The sequence below is a fragment of the Grammomys surdaster genome, unplaced genomic scaffold, assembly GCF_004785775.1.
Source record: "Grammomys surdaster isolate TR1022 unplaced genomic scaffold, NIH_TR_1.0 125934, whole genome shotgun sequence".
Taxonomy (NCBI): domain Eukaryota; kingdom Metazoa; phylum Chordata; class Mammalia; order Rodentia; family Muridae; genus Grammomys; species Grammomys surdaster.
Window position 1 is genome coordinate 822,833 of NW_021620757.1, and position 18,912 is coordinate 841,744.

Genomic DNA, 18,912 nt, shown 5'->3' on the forward strand with positions numbered 1-18,912 from the left:
CCATGACCAAAGCAGCCTGGGAAGGAAAGGGTTTATTTCACTCACAGTTCCATATAATAGGTTCATTATCAAAAGCAGTGAGGGCAGGAACTCACACAGGGCAGGAACCTGGAGGCAGGAGCTGATGTATAGGCCATGGAGGGGTGCCGCTTACTGGCTTGCTCCCCATAGCTCACTCAGACAGTTTTCTAACAGAATGCAGGACCACCAGTGGCATCACACCCCCCATCACGAACAAACCAATCTATAGAAGAGTTCATTTGGGCTTATGGTCCCAGAGGGATAAGAATCCATCACCGTCATACAGGGACGAACAGTAGCAAACAGGCCTGGGAGCTGGAGCATTAAGCTGAGTGAGAAGTGACTTCTTGAACCACAAGGGCAAAGCACCAGTGAGCACTGAGAATGGTGGGAGGCTCTGAGACCTCGAAGCCCACGCCCCCAGTGATGTACTTCCTCCAGCAAGGCCACACCTCCAAAATTCACCCAAACGGCTCCCACCAACTAGAGACCAAGTATTTACATGTTTGAGATTAAGAAGGACATCCTCTTCAAACTATCACACTAGCCCTACTACCTGTCAAAGGTCACACTTTGAGCACAGGCTCTAAACACAAAAACATTGTGTCTTCAAAACCTAGGCTATCACTAGGCATGATGGTTTAAGCCTGAAACCTCAGCGTGTAGGAGGCTGAAGAGGGAGGACTGCCCTGATTTCAAGGCCTACTTTGGCTAGTGAGTTCTGGGGAAGTCTAGACTATAAAATGAGATATTGTCTCAAAAACAGAAATAAAACAATTTAATTAAAAATAATTAGGCTACCAGCATCTTCTCATTGGTTCCCCGATACAGTGTCCCAGCCTGGGAACTAAACTAATGAGCTTAGCCTGTGGTGTGTGTGTGTGTGTGTGTGTGTGTGTGTGTGTGTGCGCACGCGCTCATGTGCGCGCGCACTGCACTGCACTGCACTGCACTGCATTCATAGCCACTGGCAATGTTTTTATTCCTAATTCTCTCTCTTGCTTCTGAGTTTACATTGTAACACCCCAACCAACGACTTTGCAGCCTAACCAATGCTAGAGAGCATTTACTGTAATTTCGAAGAGGTCAGCAGCCTTTTAGAGGGGTCGTGAGCAGGTTTGAGATTGGAAAGTAGTCTATGTTTGGATATTTTTGGTCTGAGGTGAAGAAACAGAAAAAATTATTGAAGAAATTCAGCCAAAATCCATATTGCTGACCTCAAATGATAAGTTTCCATATAGCAAAGAAAATAAAGATGAAGACAAGATAAAGTTTGGTTCCAGACTGTTCCACTCCATGAATCATCCCAGCCCAGTAACCAGGATATTTCCGTCCACAATACCTCAAAGCAGACTCAAATGGCAATGGAATAAACTGGACTTCCCCATTTTTAATGGCACAAAGTTCATTTGAGTTAAGCAATGACCTCATACAGGAAGGGGAGGAAAGCAACCTTTAGCTGTATATTGCTATGGTAGATACATTTCAAATAGTGTATTTTGGACCTAGAAGACCCATAGAACCACCATAGAGATTTCTCACGTCCATGTCAGGGTGGTCAGTAATCCACTGATAATATTCTCAAACTTGTGCTTCAGACTCGTTACTGAAGCAAGATATTTCTGGTATTTAAAAAATATTTCTAAGTAGAAAATCATTAACGAAAACTAATTAACCAGCACAGCTCTCGGCCCCAATAAATGTGAACATTAGCAGCTGTGATAATAGGATTAAGGGATGTGAAATTGGTCATGGAACAAATCAGAGAATCAGAACTTCAGAGACGAAGTCTCCTAATTTTGAACTTGAGACATTTTTCTTTGTACCTGCTGAGAGACTGTCACAGACGTAAAATAGAGGTTATTCGTGATATTTGGGCTATAAATAAAAAGGCTGCCTTCTAGTTTTTCTTTTTGACATTATTTTCTTTTCTAGAAATGGTAGACGATCCCATCCTTGAGGGGAAAGATGGAGCCACAAATGCTGGTCAAAAAGGGGAAAACTCAGTCGCTGCATCCCATGTTCTATTAGACTACGGTTCTCCATCCTTTGGGGATAACTGTCCAAATGAAACTCCCAGCTTTTGACCTGTCAAAGGACTTTCCAGGCTCAGCACCACTGATAGTGCATGATCTACTAATAACTTAGCAGGTGCTGGACGGACATCCTGTTGTCTGATGAGGATGCAAAGACTTCTCCTATGCTCCAGGGCAAGAGGACACAGGAAACCTGCCTCTTATCTCTCAGGTACTTGGCATTACTGCTCTGCCCAATAGAAGTAATGTGTGGACCAGGAATGCAAGCCCTGGCTGCCCTTTAAAGTTTTAGCCGTCATATTTTTAAATATGCTTTTTAATGAAACAAAACTAATGTGTTTTATTTCAACTAAACAACCAATGCAAAATAGTGCTCTTTCAATATGAATAAATTATTAAAGAAGTTCTTTTTCTTTTTTACTTTCTTCACACTAAAGCTTTGGAGTCTCTCTGCGTTTGATATTTATAGCACCTCTCGGTTTGGACTGGTTACATTTCAGGCAGTCAGAAATCGCACACACATGGCTAGTGTCGAACCATGTTGAGCCAGCTATCCTAATAAATCATACAACCTTGGTGCCTTAATAAGCAACTCTTGTTCTGTCACAGTTTTCGAGGTTAGAAATCTAACACGGTCTTACTGTGCTCTCAGGGGACGGGGGCAGGGGTGGGGGGAAGCTCCCTCTCCAGACACTCCATTTTCACCCTTGTTCCAGTTACCCGTGGCCACTGCTCTTGTTGACTCAATGGCTTTCACAGCTAGGTATCACGTCCCTTGCCAAGCCTGGCTCTGCAATCGCACTGCACAAAGGCAGTGTTTAAAGGCAGTGATTAAGGTTCTCCCAATTTAAAGAGAATCATTGAACTCTCATAGACAGTTCAGGTTAAACGCCCCATATCAGGGTCCTTAACTCCATGCCACGTGAAAGCAGAAGGATCAGGAGTTCAAGACCACTCTCATCTATAGTCGGCTGGAGGTCAACCTGGGCTACATGGTGCTCCACGTCAAGAAAAATAAATAAATGAAGGCAGGGTATGGTAGTGCATATCTTTAATCCCAGCATTCAGGGAGCAGAGCTGCTGGGTTTGAAGCCATCCCAGTCTATAAAATGAGTTCCAGGTCAGCTGGGGCTACACCGAAAAATCCTGTCTTGAAACAATAAATAAATAAATAAATAAATAAGTAAATAAATAAATAAATCTGTCTTTCTTTACCATGTAGTGGATTCAAAGATTCCAGGGTTATATATTTGGGCATATTAGAGGCGAACGTTATTTTGCCAACTACAAATAATGTTCTGTTTTATCTTATATGCAGTTTAAAGAGATGGCTGGTGAGATGGCTCAGTGGGTAAAGATATTTGGCACCAAGCCTGGTGACCTGAGTTCAATCCCCAGGTCCCACGTGGGATGAGGGAACGATTATTGCCAAGTTGTCCTTTGACCTCCACATACCTGTACACACACAAATTTTAAAAATGTAATAAAATAATAAAAATATAAACGATAAAATCAAGAATTGAAATGGGAAAATCCCTGGGGCTACATGGATAGGTATTGCCCTATTCTCTCAGCTTGGCTAGAAAGAGCAAAGACTCCCTGCTTTAAGTAATAATATAGTTAAACTTTCATAAAGTTTTAACTATATCCCAGTATACATTTTTCCTCTCCTGCATGCTACTGGCCAGTCAAACAAAATTTAATATCGTCTAGACCCCAGCATGTATCAATCCTGTAACACATTTACAAGCACAGGGTAAGATGAAATAGGACAGAGGGCAATAGTAGGAGGATCCTTTTATTATGAATTTATGATGAATCCTTTTATTGCATTGGAAGCACATGAAGAATGGGTCATCTTTCACAGAACAAAGCTACTAACCCAACGTAATAATGAAGCAAGAACCAAAATGAAGTGTAATTAAAAAAAAAAAAAGGTCAGTATTGTAGAGGCCAGAGCATAACTCATGGAAGGCTGTAAAAGCTATGAGACAATTTACGGGTTTGTTCACACACAGATATCTACCTTTCAGTGCTCCGTTAATTGCAACTGAGAATGAAGACTATCACCTGGTTTTGGCTCCTTTCAAAAGCAAAGTCATAAAACCAAAACTTATTAGAGAAGGCACTCTAGCCCATGAAACCCAGTGTGTTCCCTTCGGAGAGGACGGACTCTGGGGTGCAGCGTGCAGGGTGCGCTGTATCTGAATTCACCGGACCATGCACAGGGCACCACCGACTTCCCCTCTGCAGTATGCCTGGCCCACACCGGGTGGAGCTGCTCAGGTTAAGTTTTAGTGACAAAAGCAGCAGCTTTACCCTGAAATTGAAACTGAACGTGGGCAGAGAGGGGTTTTCTTTTAGTAATTTAAGAAGAAAACGCTCCGATTCTGACTGGGGATAGAAATACACCAGCAAGAGAAGACCTGAAAATACAGGCTAATTTAGGAACCAGCCGGTTTGAAACAAACACGGGCGTCTATAAGGAAAGCTCACTCTAGCGAGGGAGCATCGGTGTATTGTAAGCCATAGGCTGTGCTGCTGTACCACCCTGAGGCACACAGGGACACTGCAGCTTCAGGAGCAGTTAGCATCCAGGCTGGGGCATGGTTTGGGTTGCCCTGATCCAAAGGCTCCCTCTTATTACCCTGAAACACTATGTGCTCTCAAGTTGGTCACAAGTACTACCTTGAGTGAACCATGAAGGACAAGCTGCAGGGTATTTGTGGGAAGGCAGTGTGTCCACACAGCAGCCATTGAGCCCTGTTAGCTCTGCAACCAGTCCAGTCTGGCTGGAGGCGGCTGGGAACCACTGCTGAGAACAGACTGCCAACATACCACTGTGGCCAGCTACTCAGAGCTCCATCCTCTCAGTTCTGAGTCTCACAAGCTAGACTTGGCCATCAATCAGCACGGCTACTCATATCCCAAGACCACAGTGGCCAGAGTGCAGCTTTGCCTTCTCGTCTCTGGCAAAGACAGTTTTCCTCTCCTGTCATTACTTCCTTCTGGATAAGTCTCCTCCGATCCTTTCTGTGCTGGCTACATTTATGCCAATTTGACACAGCTAAAGTCACCTGAGAGGAAGGAATCTCATTTTAAAAAACACTTGTATAAGATCAAGCTGTGGGCAAGCCTGTATGGCATTTTCTTAGTTAGTGATCGATGGAGAAGGCCTCGATCGTGGCTGGGGCCATCCCTGAGCTGGTGATCCTGGGTTCCAGCAAGCCATGGAGAGCAAGCAAGTAAGCAGCATTCCTCCATGGTCTCTGCATCAGCTCCTGCCTCTAGGTCCCTGCCCTGTTTCAGGTCCTATACTGACTTCCTTCAGTGATGAACAGCAATATGGAAATGTAAGGCAAATAAAACCCTTTCCTCTCTAAGTGGCTACGGTCATGGTGTTTCACAGCTATGATGACCCTAAGACACTACCCAGCCCCACCACTTCTTCCTCCAACTCATCATCTTTACAGGACTACAAGCTTTTGTTCCTTCCAACCTAAGAGCCGGCCCAGGTTTGGAGTTCAGGTCTCTTCATCAGGTAGATGTAGGAATCCAAAATAAAAACAGGATCTCGGCATTACGGTAGAGGCGACTTCTCAGCCTGCAGGAAAGGACTAGCAGCCAGAATGTGTACATTTATGAGGAGATAATTTAGGAAGTATAGAGATACTGTTTTTAATTTTATTTTAATTTTAATTATTTTTAGTTGAGGTTAAACCTCCTCAGCTTTCCTTTTTTTAACAAAAAAAATTCAGACGCTATCTAACATACCGATTACTTCTTCATACAAATCTCCTTACCATCTCTTAATTGTCAGGTTTGAGCCAGGTAGGTGTGGGATACTTTCCTGGAGACTCCTAAAACATCACAAGCAACTGTTATGGTTCTTGGTTACCCACCAGAACTTGATGGTAAGAGCCTTTTGCTCAAAACATCATGCATCATAGAACATGCAGAAATCAAGCTGCTACTGACCCAGAGGCTTCCTCCCTCCCTGCCTTCTAGCTTTAATAGTATCAGGAATGTTTCATAAAGGCTGCCGGGGGAGAAGAGTCATTAACAGTCCCACCTACCTGGGAACCCAGTGAGCTGAATGAAGACTAGCCTGACAAGACACTACTGTGGGTATATTAGTGCTGTGACTGTTATAAACAAATCACGGAGTGGACTTACAGCCAGCTCTATGGAAGGAAATGTATGCTTGGTACTGTAAATCTAACCAAGAGGCCACAGCTGGGGAGCTCACAGATCCCAGTGTTAAACCCAACGTTATTTTCCTAAATGGATATAGTGTCAAACTGCCCTCTGCACTGGCTAGTTTGATGTCAACTTGACACAAGCTAAAGTCATCAGAGAGGGGGGAAAAGCTCCAATTGAGAAAATGTCTCCATAAGATCCAATGTAAGGCATTTTTAAAAGTTAGTTATCCACGGGAAAGAGCCTAACCCATTGTGGGTAGTGCTATCCTTAGACTGGTGGTCTTGTTCTGTAAGAAGGCAGGCTGAGCAAGCCATGGGAGCAAAACAGTTAGCAGCACTCCTCCATGGCCTCTGATCAGCTACTACCGCTTCCAGGTTCCTGCCCTGTTTGAGCTCCTGTCCTGACTTCCTGCAGTGATGAACAGTGATGTGGAAGCATAAGGCAAATAAACCCTTTCTTCCTCAACTTCCTTTTGATCATGCTGTTTCATCACAGTAACAGACACCCCACGACACTCACAGATTAGTGCAGCTCTTGGTCCTCATCAGAGAAACTTTTTAACTGCAGTAGTGGACAGCAGTTAATACAGAAACTCAAAAGTGGTCAAATTGTGAAAAATGTCTCTGGAGCACCTGGTCATCTGTTGTGACATCCCACGCCTCAGGGAATATAGTGAAGAGGAGATGGGAAAATTCTGAGAGTCACTGGCCAGGGAGAAGTATCTTCTAGCCATGACAGGACCACTGGATTTACAAACCCACAGAGGCTGTAGTTGGCTTTAAAAGACAAGCCAGTCACCATTCCAGCACAGACGGGGCAGGGGCTCATGAGAGATGATGGCCCCTAAGAAAAAGTACTTGATCTTTAAGGATAAGGCCTTGGTAGGTTGGCACAAACTGGACCTCGTGGGTTGTTGTTTTGTTTCTTTCTGTTTTTTAAGTTGGCAGAGGAAATAAAAGGTGGGATGTGGATGCTGGAGAGGTTATGACGAGGAGTGCGTCTGGAGTATGCTCAAAATACATTGTATGCATGAAGGCCACAAGAGTTAACATAATCACACTGAAAATAAAGTTTTTTAAAAATATAATTTGAAAAGAATTCTCCAGGGACACACCCTTTATAGTTCATTACTGCTGTTTTAGATACCTGTGCTGTATATCCCTCCCTTTTCTCACCTATAAGGAAGTTACCCTGGATTCTGTATTAATCTTCTCCAACATACACATACATACATACATACAAAACTATCAAGCTATGTGTGTCTATTTACCATCATGTTTGGTTTTATCTGGTTTGATTCTTATGTTTTTAGTATCTTTCTATGATGTTTTTGCTATGATTTTACAGTGATTCCAGATTGCTGCATATAGCTGTAACACTTTTTCTATTTTAAATTCCATTACATGAATACAATCATCCCTCCACGTCTCTGATTGGCTTTAGTTTTCCCTGTGGACACCAGCATCATGTGTAAATTCTTTTAATAAGTGTCACATTTGTATATTACATATGCGCACCCTCCTGTACACTTTAAATCTCATCTAGATTGCTTGTAATATACTTTAAATAATTATTCAATAGCATTGTTTAGGAAAATAGAATTCTGCATGTTAGGTGCAGATGCCGCTTTTCTGCAAGTGTCTTGGCTCCCCAGTTGGTTCTCCAATGCAGAACTCTCAACTAGTGCAAGGGGAGGACAGCTGTGTATCAACTGTAGTCTATTGATAAATATTGTTTTCCTGTTGAGAACAATTCTACAATTTTATATACCTCACACACACACACACACACAGTCTCTTTTCTTAAGAGTTAATATATAACAATACTGTGTGTCACCTATACAGTCCAACTTAAACCATTCCAATTATCTTCTAAAGTGGTTTGAGTAATATTTACTCTTTCATAAACTGGATTTTCCTGGAAAAAAAACAGATGTTGTGAAGGAAGCTTATTGAGAAAGACTCCCAGAAACAACTGTGAGGAACCAGGAATTTGAGAGTTAGATCTACCATCTTACTTTTGAGGGGTAATTTAAATTCTTATTTTTAGTAATTCCTTGACAATTCCATACACAAATACAAAAAGTATCTTGATCATATACACCCCTAACACCCCTCCCACTCACCCAATTCCACAACACTGCCCCTCCCACCTTCAGGTCCTCTTGATATTTTTCTTTTTTATAATTCTACTGACCCCAATCATGCTGCCTATATGAACATGGGCAAATACTACCATTGATTCACCTACTCCTTGAGCTGCCAACATCAAATAGCTCATCAGTTTGGGGTAGAACCTTAAGAGACCTTCCCTTGTCCATGCTGGAATTGTCTTGATCATGTGCAAGCAACCACAGCTGCTATGAATTCTTGAGTGTAGTGGTCATGCAACGACCATGTCATATACAGAAGACAGCATTTCAGAGCCTGTATCTTCTTTCTCTGGCTTACTCTTCTGGTTCCCTCTTACACTGTCCCAGGGCCATGTATACGTTGACACAGGTGACTGACTTAGGACTGGCACTCACAGCCTCCCATTCTCAGCAGCCTGACTCATCTTGAGGCTTTACACTGGCACGGCTGGATTCTTTTTCTCCCTTTTACTTCACATATATTTTCCTCTACTAATTTTTAATACAACCTCTCTTCTTTTACTAATCACCTTAGACATTTTAGCTTCCTTATTCAATAGTCCAGGAAAAGTAGAAATACATGCATGCATGCATCCCTAGAAAATACAGGTTTTGAGATTTTTTTTAATATTAAGTCTATACATGGTTGTTTCTGGAATTTTTGCAGCCATCTTTTCCATTACTTAGGAATTTTTTTTTCTTTTTCTGAAGCAACTACACATATGTGACCCGTCTCCCTTAACAAACTTACATCACTTCTTTTTATATAGCCACCCCATTACTGACTTTCTAAAAACCATTCTGATTTTTTCCAATTCACTAATTCTCTCTTAGCTATATCTACTCTGCTGTCAACCACAAATGCTGAATCTCAATGATTTTACCTTACATTTTAAAAGATTCTTTTGCTTTAAAAACTATTTACCTTGTGCCATATAAGCTTTTGGGGGTATTACCTATATGATAAAATTCATTGTTTTAAAATACTCAATTCAATGGATTTTAGTATATTCAAAGAATTGGGTAACATTATCAGATCTAATTCCAGAATTATTTCATCAGACCAAATGAAACCCTGTAAATTATTTGGGCTTAAGATGGGATCTTGCTATGTAGCCCAGGCTGGCCTGGAACTCACAAATGACCCTCCCTTCTCCAAGACTCAGGAACTAAGGCAAGAAAAAGTCTAGCTAGAGACTAGCCTGGGTTACCTGTGGGAGTTCCTGTCTCAAAACAAAACCAGGCACCACCTCCACGCACAGGTTCCAAGAAACAGGAACAAGACAGTATGACTTTTCAGAAGCAGTGAAAACCTATCCTGAGGCAAGGGGCAATCATCATTCATATCCTACCAAATTATTATTATTATTATTATTATTATTATTATTATTATTATTATTATTATCGTTGCCACTAGCAATCCAACCAGTGCTCCTCAGCATTCCAATTAGTAAAACTGATCACTCAGCATAATCTAAACACAGCATCGCTTTGTTAGTACTTATCTTAAAAGATCCTAGATCAGGCTAAACTTTATCAGTAGAACTCTGTAAACCAAGTCCAGTCTTGGTCCGACAGGTGTCTTGGTGGGCACAGGTACTTGCTGCCATGCCTGGTGACCTGAGCTGGATTCCCTGAACCCACAATGTAGAGGAGAATCACCTCCCACAAACTGTCCTCTGATTTCAACAGGAATGCTGTGGTATGCATGCCTCTGGGGTTTTGTATTTGCTTTTTTGCTTTGCTTTTTTTCCAGTTCAGTTTTAATCTCATAAAAAATCCATTCTAGTGTTTATTTAAAGGGGTGATGGGTAGAAAGAACCCAAAAAAAGTAATAATAATCAAACTTGGGGCTTAAGTCCTTTTTTAAATTAAAATTTATATTCGTATTGAGAGAGAGAGAGAGAGAGAGAGAGAGAGAGAGAGAGAGAGAGAGAGAGAGAGAGAGAACACTTGTGTATGGGGACAACTTTGTGAATCAGCTCTCTCCTTCCACCTTGACATCAGTCCTGAAACTTAAGTCTTGAGGCCTTGTTCCATAAACAGGTTTACCCACTGGGCCTTGAATTCTCTCTCAAATGTTTCATTGTCACTCATTCCAATCTGAATATTTTTATCCTCGGCCTATAGAATAGGAGTAAAGTCAATGTGTGACAACTGCAAAATTACAAAGGACAAGGAAAAGAGATGTCACTGCACTCTGCATTGCTTGCACAATGTCATAAGCAGCTTTTGAGATTGTCCCTTTACCCTTCTTACACTGCAGGACACCATGCAGTATGCAGTCTCTTTCCTACTCAGAGAACTGGGAGGATCCTTCAAGCCCTCGCCTCATCCTCAGTTCTGTACTCTCTAGGAAAAAAAGTCATAAGTGGTCCCCTGACTTAAGTCATTCAAAAAAACTTTTACTAAATGTCTTACTCTTTGGGCCCATTCTCTTCTTGAAATCTTCCTTAGTATCAATGTTTAAGTGTCTTCTTTATACACAGTTAAGAACAATGTACTTAACACCCAAGGCTTATGTGTCTGCCATCATTCCCAAACATTTTGAAGCACTAATGAGCTCTTTTCCAGCTTCTGGGTATTAAATGGTCATCAGGCAACAATTGTACTTCTATGATCCTACAATGCATTTCATGCATGTTCAAACTCACAGGATGTATAATATTAAGAGTAAAGCATACTAGAACTCATGGGCCTTAACCAGTAATAGCGTGTAGGCTCATAGGCAGTGGCATGCTTCACTCTGAGGTGTGGCAGTGATGTTGAAGTCTGAGATGGAGGTGAATAAACCACTGTACTTTCAGTTCATTTTTCTCTATACCCAATATTTCTAAAAATAAAAAGGCATTTAAATTCTACTAGTAAAAGCTCACTATAAACTTAACCAACACCTTCACATCTATCAATACTTTTTCCCCCATTTTCCTGTTGCAAATTGATGTAATTGTAGAGTCTCACTACTACTGTTAGTCCTACAAGCAAGAGCTAACTTTCACGTTTACTTGATGTGTCAAGGGTATGATGTCTGTATATTACCAAGGAATGCTCAAGTCAGATCAGAAGAATTTCAGAATCATGCACACATGTTGAGACAATGGCCTTCAATTTACATTAAATCCAAAATGATTAGCCTCGCTTTTTTTTTTACGTGAGAACCTTGAATTTTTTAATTTTATTTTATTGGATATTTTATTTATTTACATTTCAGATGCCATCCCCTTTCCCCATTTCCCCTCCATAGAAACCCCCATCCTATCCGCCCTCCTCCTTTTTTGCTTTTATACTGTTTAAATTACATGCAGGTATTAAGATCAGTTCTAGGTTGAGGAACTAGCAATACAATAGATGCAAATGTCAAGGAACAAGCAAGACAACAAACACAAATAGTCAAAGAACAAGCAAGGCAATAAACAAAGTTCCGTGAACACTCCCGTGATCACTGTTTCTAAGGGCTTATCAGGATGACCAAAATATCTGAGCCTCCTTTCCTGTCCTAGCCCAAAGTCATTTTCATGTCTCAAGCGTACATCCTTGTTCTACCCTAAGATTTAGATTGCTGCCTGAAATCACTTGTTTGTTCTAGCCTAACGTCAGATTCCTGCCTGAAGCCCACTTCCTTGTCCTTGGCCAATGTCATATTCCTGCCAAGCAGCACAATTCCTTCTCCTTGGCCCATGTCAGATTCTTGCCAAGCAGTCCCAAAAGCTCTCCCCCTTTTTTATTTCATAAACAAGACTGAGCCTGTCTTAGGCTATTCTGACAAGAATGCCTTCCTTACCCATCATGGAATATGCATTATCAAAAGCAATGCACTTCTATCTTAGGTTGGTAAGGCTCTGTGCAGAATCTTACCCGTCCTTGGCTTGCTAGCCTGTTAATTTAATAACTCTGTCTGAGGGCAGTCTAGCTTTTAAGTCTCCTACATTATCCATTAAAGGCATCTCTGAAATAGACAGAATCCAGTATTCAACTAGAAATATTCCTAATTTCTTCTCCTCAAAATCGACGATATAGGCACATAGCTCCTTTTATGTCTTCTAACATAGCAGTCTTGAATGCCTTTGTTTTAGCTCAGCACAGAATGAACAGGATGCTACAGAATGAAAACCATGGCTTGACATTTCTTAAATTTATTGAATAATTCTTGGCTGGGAGAGGAAAGATCACAGGCTTGAACAAGAGAAAAAGACAAAAGAACAATTAACTGCAAATTATTACAAAAGTAATTTCTGAAACATTTTTTGAGCCATCGCTAAACAAAACTTTAGTGCATCTTGAAGTTTCAAGGTTGGTAAATGAACATTAAATTACTCAAGAGCAAAAAGAGGAGTTACTATTACACAGTATAAGACCTTAGTGCACTAAATGAGCAAACCCAAATAAATGGCCACAATTATTCAAAGTTGCTTCTACTAAATATTTATTAAGTGAACAAGAATGCAGATTACTTGGATCACAGCACAAGTAACTGAAGGCAGCAAATCCAGCAACATATAAATCTGTCATTAAATAGTATCCAAACCGTACAACAGATTGAAATAGGAACCTGCAGAACTGCAACTCTAACTATATGAAAGGAATGTACAGATGGTCAAAATAAATAAATAGAGGCAGGAGTGACCAGCACCGCGCCAGTGTGTGCAGAGCAGCCGCACAGTAAACAAGGGGTGCCTACAAGACTTGTGCTGAAGAGCAAAGCACACTTGGCTTGAGTACACCCCTTCCAATTCCCACAGATGCTCCCACAGTGCTGACAGGCAGACACAATTTTAAATGGAGAGCATTTTTCCTACCCAAGTATGGACCCAACATATTTAAACTCTGTGTAAAGATTTCTTTGAAAAATTACAAAACAATACACTGACTAGAAGCTGCTGAAAGTAGCTGTGGAGAAACACTGCTAGTGGAACAGCAGGTGGTTATGAGGCTCTGGTCAGCGATGGAGAACATGCACCACCACTGTCGGAACTGCCAGCTGTCAAATGGGTCAACTCTTTCACAGTGCACTCAATACATATCTTCCTACCAGCAATATAAATCCTTTGCAAACAGAATTATAGTAGTATGAACTGAGTCAATTCACATTAAATATCTTTAGGGGTAAATGAAGCATTTCTGAAAGTACAAAGGTACTACATGTGTTCACTGAAGGTTGTTATAATGTTAGCGTTACACCATAAGGAGCCAGTTCACCTTTATTGCCATTTTTTTCTGTGAGTTTTGTTTTGTTGGTTGGTTTTTCTGGCAGAGGTCTCTCTCTCTGTGGATCATGGAATGACTTTAAAACTGGTGAATCAAGAATCAGCTCATTGCACATCACAACTTTTTAACAGTTTTGAGTAATATGTATTTCATTAGGAGCAAAATGAATATGAGAGTATAAAATGTTATAATATAAGTATGTCAAGAAATCTGTAATAAGATGGAGCACCTCAGCAAGATGCTCCAAAGACAAAGTGCTTTAGGGCAGCCTCTTTTACCCTGCATCACCCACAGCACTGCTCTACACGCAAACACTTTCTATCAGGAAACTTAACCTACACTATCTCGCACCCTGCCAATGCTTCTTACTGTTTTCCATGTCCCTGCATAGAGCCAACACAATGTGAGGTCCACTTCTGTCATTGTAGCACTGAATGAAGAACACTGAGTGAGCACAGTGTGGCTTCACCAGAATGCAAAGGAAACCAGGAGCACAAGTTAAAGGTTACCTCAAATAACTATACCAGCAACATACTTGGGTACTTTCAATTTTATAAAACCAACATTGTCATTTGCACCTCAAAGAAATTTAGAAGTCAGTTTTACTGCTAATCTATACAGTACATTTCATGCAAATTACACACGTGCAGTGTACTGGTTCCTCGTACAAGTGTAGCAGAGTGCACATGGGTATTATTCCCTGAATTTCCCCACTCTGAAAAATACTTGAAAGAAATTTTAAAAAATGTATGTTTGAGGCAGGCCTATGTCTCTATGTTTAATTGAGAAAAACTAGAGTTTATAATGTAGTTTCAAAATACTTAAATTGTTTCTGGAGTCAATGCAAATGTGACATCTCTCTAAAAAAAACTTCTCCACCATAATTACTAATTCAAATTAATGTGAGTACCCTGGTAGGTGCTATGTCTTCTACTCATTGTAGCTTCTAGAAAAGTCAGAGCTTGGGGAAAAATAAAAGAAAATATAATGGAGAGAAATCAACAGCAATATGACTTGCCTTAGACTTCAGAATCGGTTAGGGGAGAACCTCCCATCTGCACACATCTCAGATACACTGAGACATAGCCTGGTCATCTCACTCAGAGCAACCTGCAGTCTCTAAAAACACAGTAGGGAATGTAGAGGCCAAAAAAGATCATGAGAGGAAACTTTACAAAATAGTCCTGATACATTTTATTGGGGAAGAGGTACCTATTGTACTGAAATGGCAGTTTTCAATCTGTGGGTTGCAACCTCTTTGGGGGTCAAATGACCCTTTCACAGGCCTAAGACCATCAGAAAACCCCAATATTTACAAATTATAATAGTAGCAAAATTACAGTTATGAAGTATCAACAAAATAATTTCATGGTTTGGGGGTCACCACAACATGAGGAACTGTATATTAAAGGGTTGCAGTGTTAGGAAGGTTGAGAACTACTGAGCTAAAAGAAATTACTCTTGGTGAGGTGAGGTGGTTTGTTTCTTCTTCAAAAGTCCAACACTGAAAATCATTATTAGGCTCCTCTGAGTGCATTTCTACAATAATTTAAAATTTTCAATGTATTTTACAACCTGAATTTTCATTTGTGGAATAAATCAAAAAGACAAAATTCTTACTGCACAATAGTTAGACATTTTATTTAATGTTAATAGTGGGTTTCTGACTAAGAAAACACTAAAGTAAAAGAATAAACTAGTGGGAAGGTTAGAGTTTATTCTTGCACACACACTTCTCTCTCAACACTGCCCCCCCTCCTCATTTCAGAACAATTGGCAGTATTAGCAAATAACATCACTTGACAGAAAGTGAGGGGAACTCACTTATGGTGTTCACAGAAACCTAAATCACTAATGAGTTTGCTAGGAAATGAAAGGTCTGGGGAAAATCTACAAGTACCAATAGCTGAACTAGGGAACTAAAACTGATTTTAAAGAACAGTACATAAAGAATACAAACTTATCAGAAATAAATAAACAACAAAATATCAGCCTCAGTTTTCTTTCTAGATATCAGATGACTTATTAGACGCCACTTGTTTTCAAAGGAACTAAGTGATCACTTGGGCCAGGCCAGCCGCCTCGGCCATGTTTGCAGCAACAGCAGTAGCAGCACTATGTAGATCCAAACAAATGATGTCAGACAATGTCCCAGACTCGGGCCGGGTTAGATCGTCCTTCACAGAATATTATCTCAGGGTCATAACACATACACATGTACAGGAGAATAAGTAAAGAGAACATCTTGACAAAGATTACAAAAGTATGAACTATATATACAGTGTAATGACAGAAAGCACTTAAAAAGCTTCTTACCTTCCTCTCAACTCAATTAAAATGTTAATATTCTGTATTTGAATTTTATCCTACATGTAAATCATCAGTTTCTTTACTTCCTAAAACAAGCAATAAAATAGACTGGTCCGGAGTTTGTTCTAGGCATTTTCTAAAAGCCAATCAAACAGCGACTTGCATCTTTCCTCCCTTGAGGTTTTTTCCACCACTTCGTAGTATTTAAGCACAGCCTGCAGAACATCTCCCACTCTCCATCCTTTCTCTTGTAACTTCTTTGAAAGCTAAGAAAGAAAGATTAACAGAAAACCATTTGAGGCAACAAAGTTTTCGTTTTTATCTTCAGACAAAACTGGGAATCCTGCTGTTTACCATGAACTATTCTTTCCCAGTTATGAGATCTTCCCCCAACCATCGGCCCTTTGCCCAAATTAACTATTTTCCTTTCTTGACCTTTAGAAACATATCTCCATAGAATGACACTTCAGGATTGCTAGAACAGAATGCAAATCTGAACCCAACTGTAAGACTCCTCTAAAACGAATATTCTGCAATCAGCAAGCATTTTGCTAAACCAAGAAAGTACTTAAGAATACTCCGTGGGGTTACTGCTTCCTCATCACCACTCTAGAAGGGGGTACTTACTAATATAAACTCCTTCTTTGCAGAGTCCTGAAAATAAAGTTCTGCAACGTCAGCCTCAGAGGCAATGAGCCACTGAAGAATAATCCTTAGCTGAGGGTCTACTGCTCCAGGCTCCATGTCAATGTTCATAATTAGCAGACTCTTTCCATTTTGCTGCAAATCTAGTAATAAATTTAAACAATATGAAGTAAAGTTTATCCAATCAACTTTCAAAACTCTAGTCATGATTTAAGATTCCAGTGAATGCTTTCCTTAACTATAGCATAATGTCAAATAAAGTATTTCCTTAAGGACAAAATAATGCTAAAACAAAGGAATAACTTTGATCATTTACTGATGGCACAAATTAAACTACTATTTGGCGTAAATTTAAATATAATACAAAGAGGAATTACTCTCAAATTTACTTTCTTACTAATGAGAATAATGTTTTCAATACAAAGGAGACATCCTAGCTGGATGATGGAACCAATGTCCTGTGAACCAGTGTCGTGTTTAATACTCCCACTCAAAGATAACTGTGCAGAAGTAGTATCTAGGGCATGCTGCCAGTCCTTAAGCCAGTATGTACTAATAACAGAAATGTTGGTGAGTTTCTTTGTTGTTGATGGACATTTTTCTGTTATAGTATGTAAGGTACTCTAGATGAATACTAGTCATTTTGAGAATTTGTGTTGGCCCTCTATTCTTAATGTAAAGATATTGATCAGGAATTTATCTTTTTTCATCCTTTGTGCCAGTAGGTCTCAATCAAAAGTAGGCATATGTTTTCTTTCCTATGTAGAATCTACATTTAAAATCACATGTGTCCATGTACTTACATACATGCATGTTTGTGTGGGTCATTTAAGTAGAAGATCCCTGAGAGGAAGAGGGAAGCAAGGGTAATGGAAGTAAGGTGACATGAGCAGAGGGAGGACGTTGGGCAGGGAGAGGCAGCAGCCAGAGGGAAGCATGGAGAATGGGGGTCAATGGGAGATGGCGATGTGGAAGAGGAAAGTATGATGATATATATTCAGAAATCAACACATGGATCATCAAATACTTTGTATGTTAAACATAAAAAATTACCTTAGTAAATGGCTTGTACATGTTTGTTTTAAAGGAAGTCTTAAATACTATGGAACAAGACACTGTATCTGAGGCCGTTAGTAAACCCTGGAGTGTTCCTGGTATTGGAAGCTAGGCCAGCTAATGCTTTTCTACACTGCTAGGGTTTCCTTGGTTAGGGTCTACTGTTTACCTGGCCTGATGGGAAACTTCAACAGAGGTCAGGGCTGATGCCACCTAACCAATAAATAAATAAATAGGAAAGAAGGAAGGTTTAAAAAGCAGGTATTTGTTATTTTAGGAATCCCTAATTTTGAGGCTTTCTGTCAATCTAAACCAATCTATCTTCTAATGGAACAAATTTCAAAAGTTCACTACAACTTCATACATGAGGCGCCCATCATCTCAAGAGCTGAGGAATGATGCATCTGAATATAATTAAGCTCCTGGTTTCTACATAGTAACAAAAGACATTTCTAGGCCTACTACTAAACTTTTTAAAAATTGAATTATTTTATTTATATTAAATTGTACCTCTTCTCTTAATCATTCCTCAGCAAAATTAGTTAAGTAATAATTAGGTTATTAAAGACCCACAACATACATACATACATACATAATGAATGCATGCATACGTACATACATACATACATGGATAATCTTTGGAATAATCATGAGTGTTATTAGAAGTATATAACTTTTAAAGAACAACACATTAATGAATAAAAATAAAGCAAACATTACCTAGATTATCACTAACTCTAAAATGTACAGTAAGGGCTGGAGAGACGATTTACTAGTTAAGAACACAGACTGCTCTTGCAGAAGGCAGATTTGACACCCAGCATCCACATGCCAGCTCTTAATTGTCTGTAACTCCAGTTCCAGGGGAATTGGATGCCCTCTTTTGGCCTTGTTGGATACTGCACACAGATGTAGGCAAAATACCCAGTGACATAAAATAAAAATAAATCTTTAACCTGGGTTAGTGGGATGGCTCAGCTGTTAAGTCACTTGGTTCCAACTTTGAAGACCTGAGTTCAAATCTCAGGCCCCACATGGTAGACAGAAAAAACTGACTCCATGTGAGATGCATGACATGTGTCATTCATGTGTTTACACTTATGCACACACAGGCACATATATAAAACAAATAAATGTAATTTATTTGTTAGAACAACAATAATTTTAAATCTGAGAATTTTAACTTAAGATCAGTTATGTAACTTCCCTGAACAAGAACAGTGTGGATAAACTGGCTGGAAACTGAGGGGTTATATCTCAAAAACTTCTCTTCAACATTTTCTAGTGTCTCAGTGTGCCTACATT

General features: G+C 39.9%; 1 protein-coding gene across 6 annotated transcripts in view; it reads right to left on the minus strand.

Moving 5' to 3' along the window:
- Positions 1-15,209: 15,209 nt before the first annotated feature.
- The window catches only part of Akap11 (A-kinase anchoring protein 11), a 30,118-nt gene continuing 26,415 nt past the window's right edge, over positions 15,210-18,912 (minus strand). For 3 of the 6 annotated variants that reach the window (XM_028752699.1, XM_028752698.1, XM_028752700.1), the window contains 2 exons: positions 16,534-16,694; positions 15,210-16,172 (listed from right to left, as the gene is read on the minus strand). In XM_028752699.1, coding sequence (XP_028608532.1) covers positions 16,032-16,172; positions 16,534-16,694 — 302 coding nt within the window. In that variant the 3' untranslated portion in view covers positions 15,210-16,031. Of the gene's footprint in view, positions 16,173-16,533; positions 16,695-17,776; positions 17,821-18,912 lie in introns of those variants that run through there. The other 3 variants (XM_028752701.1, XM_028752702.1, XR_003709407.1) reach the window with 3 other exon arrangements.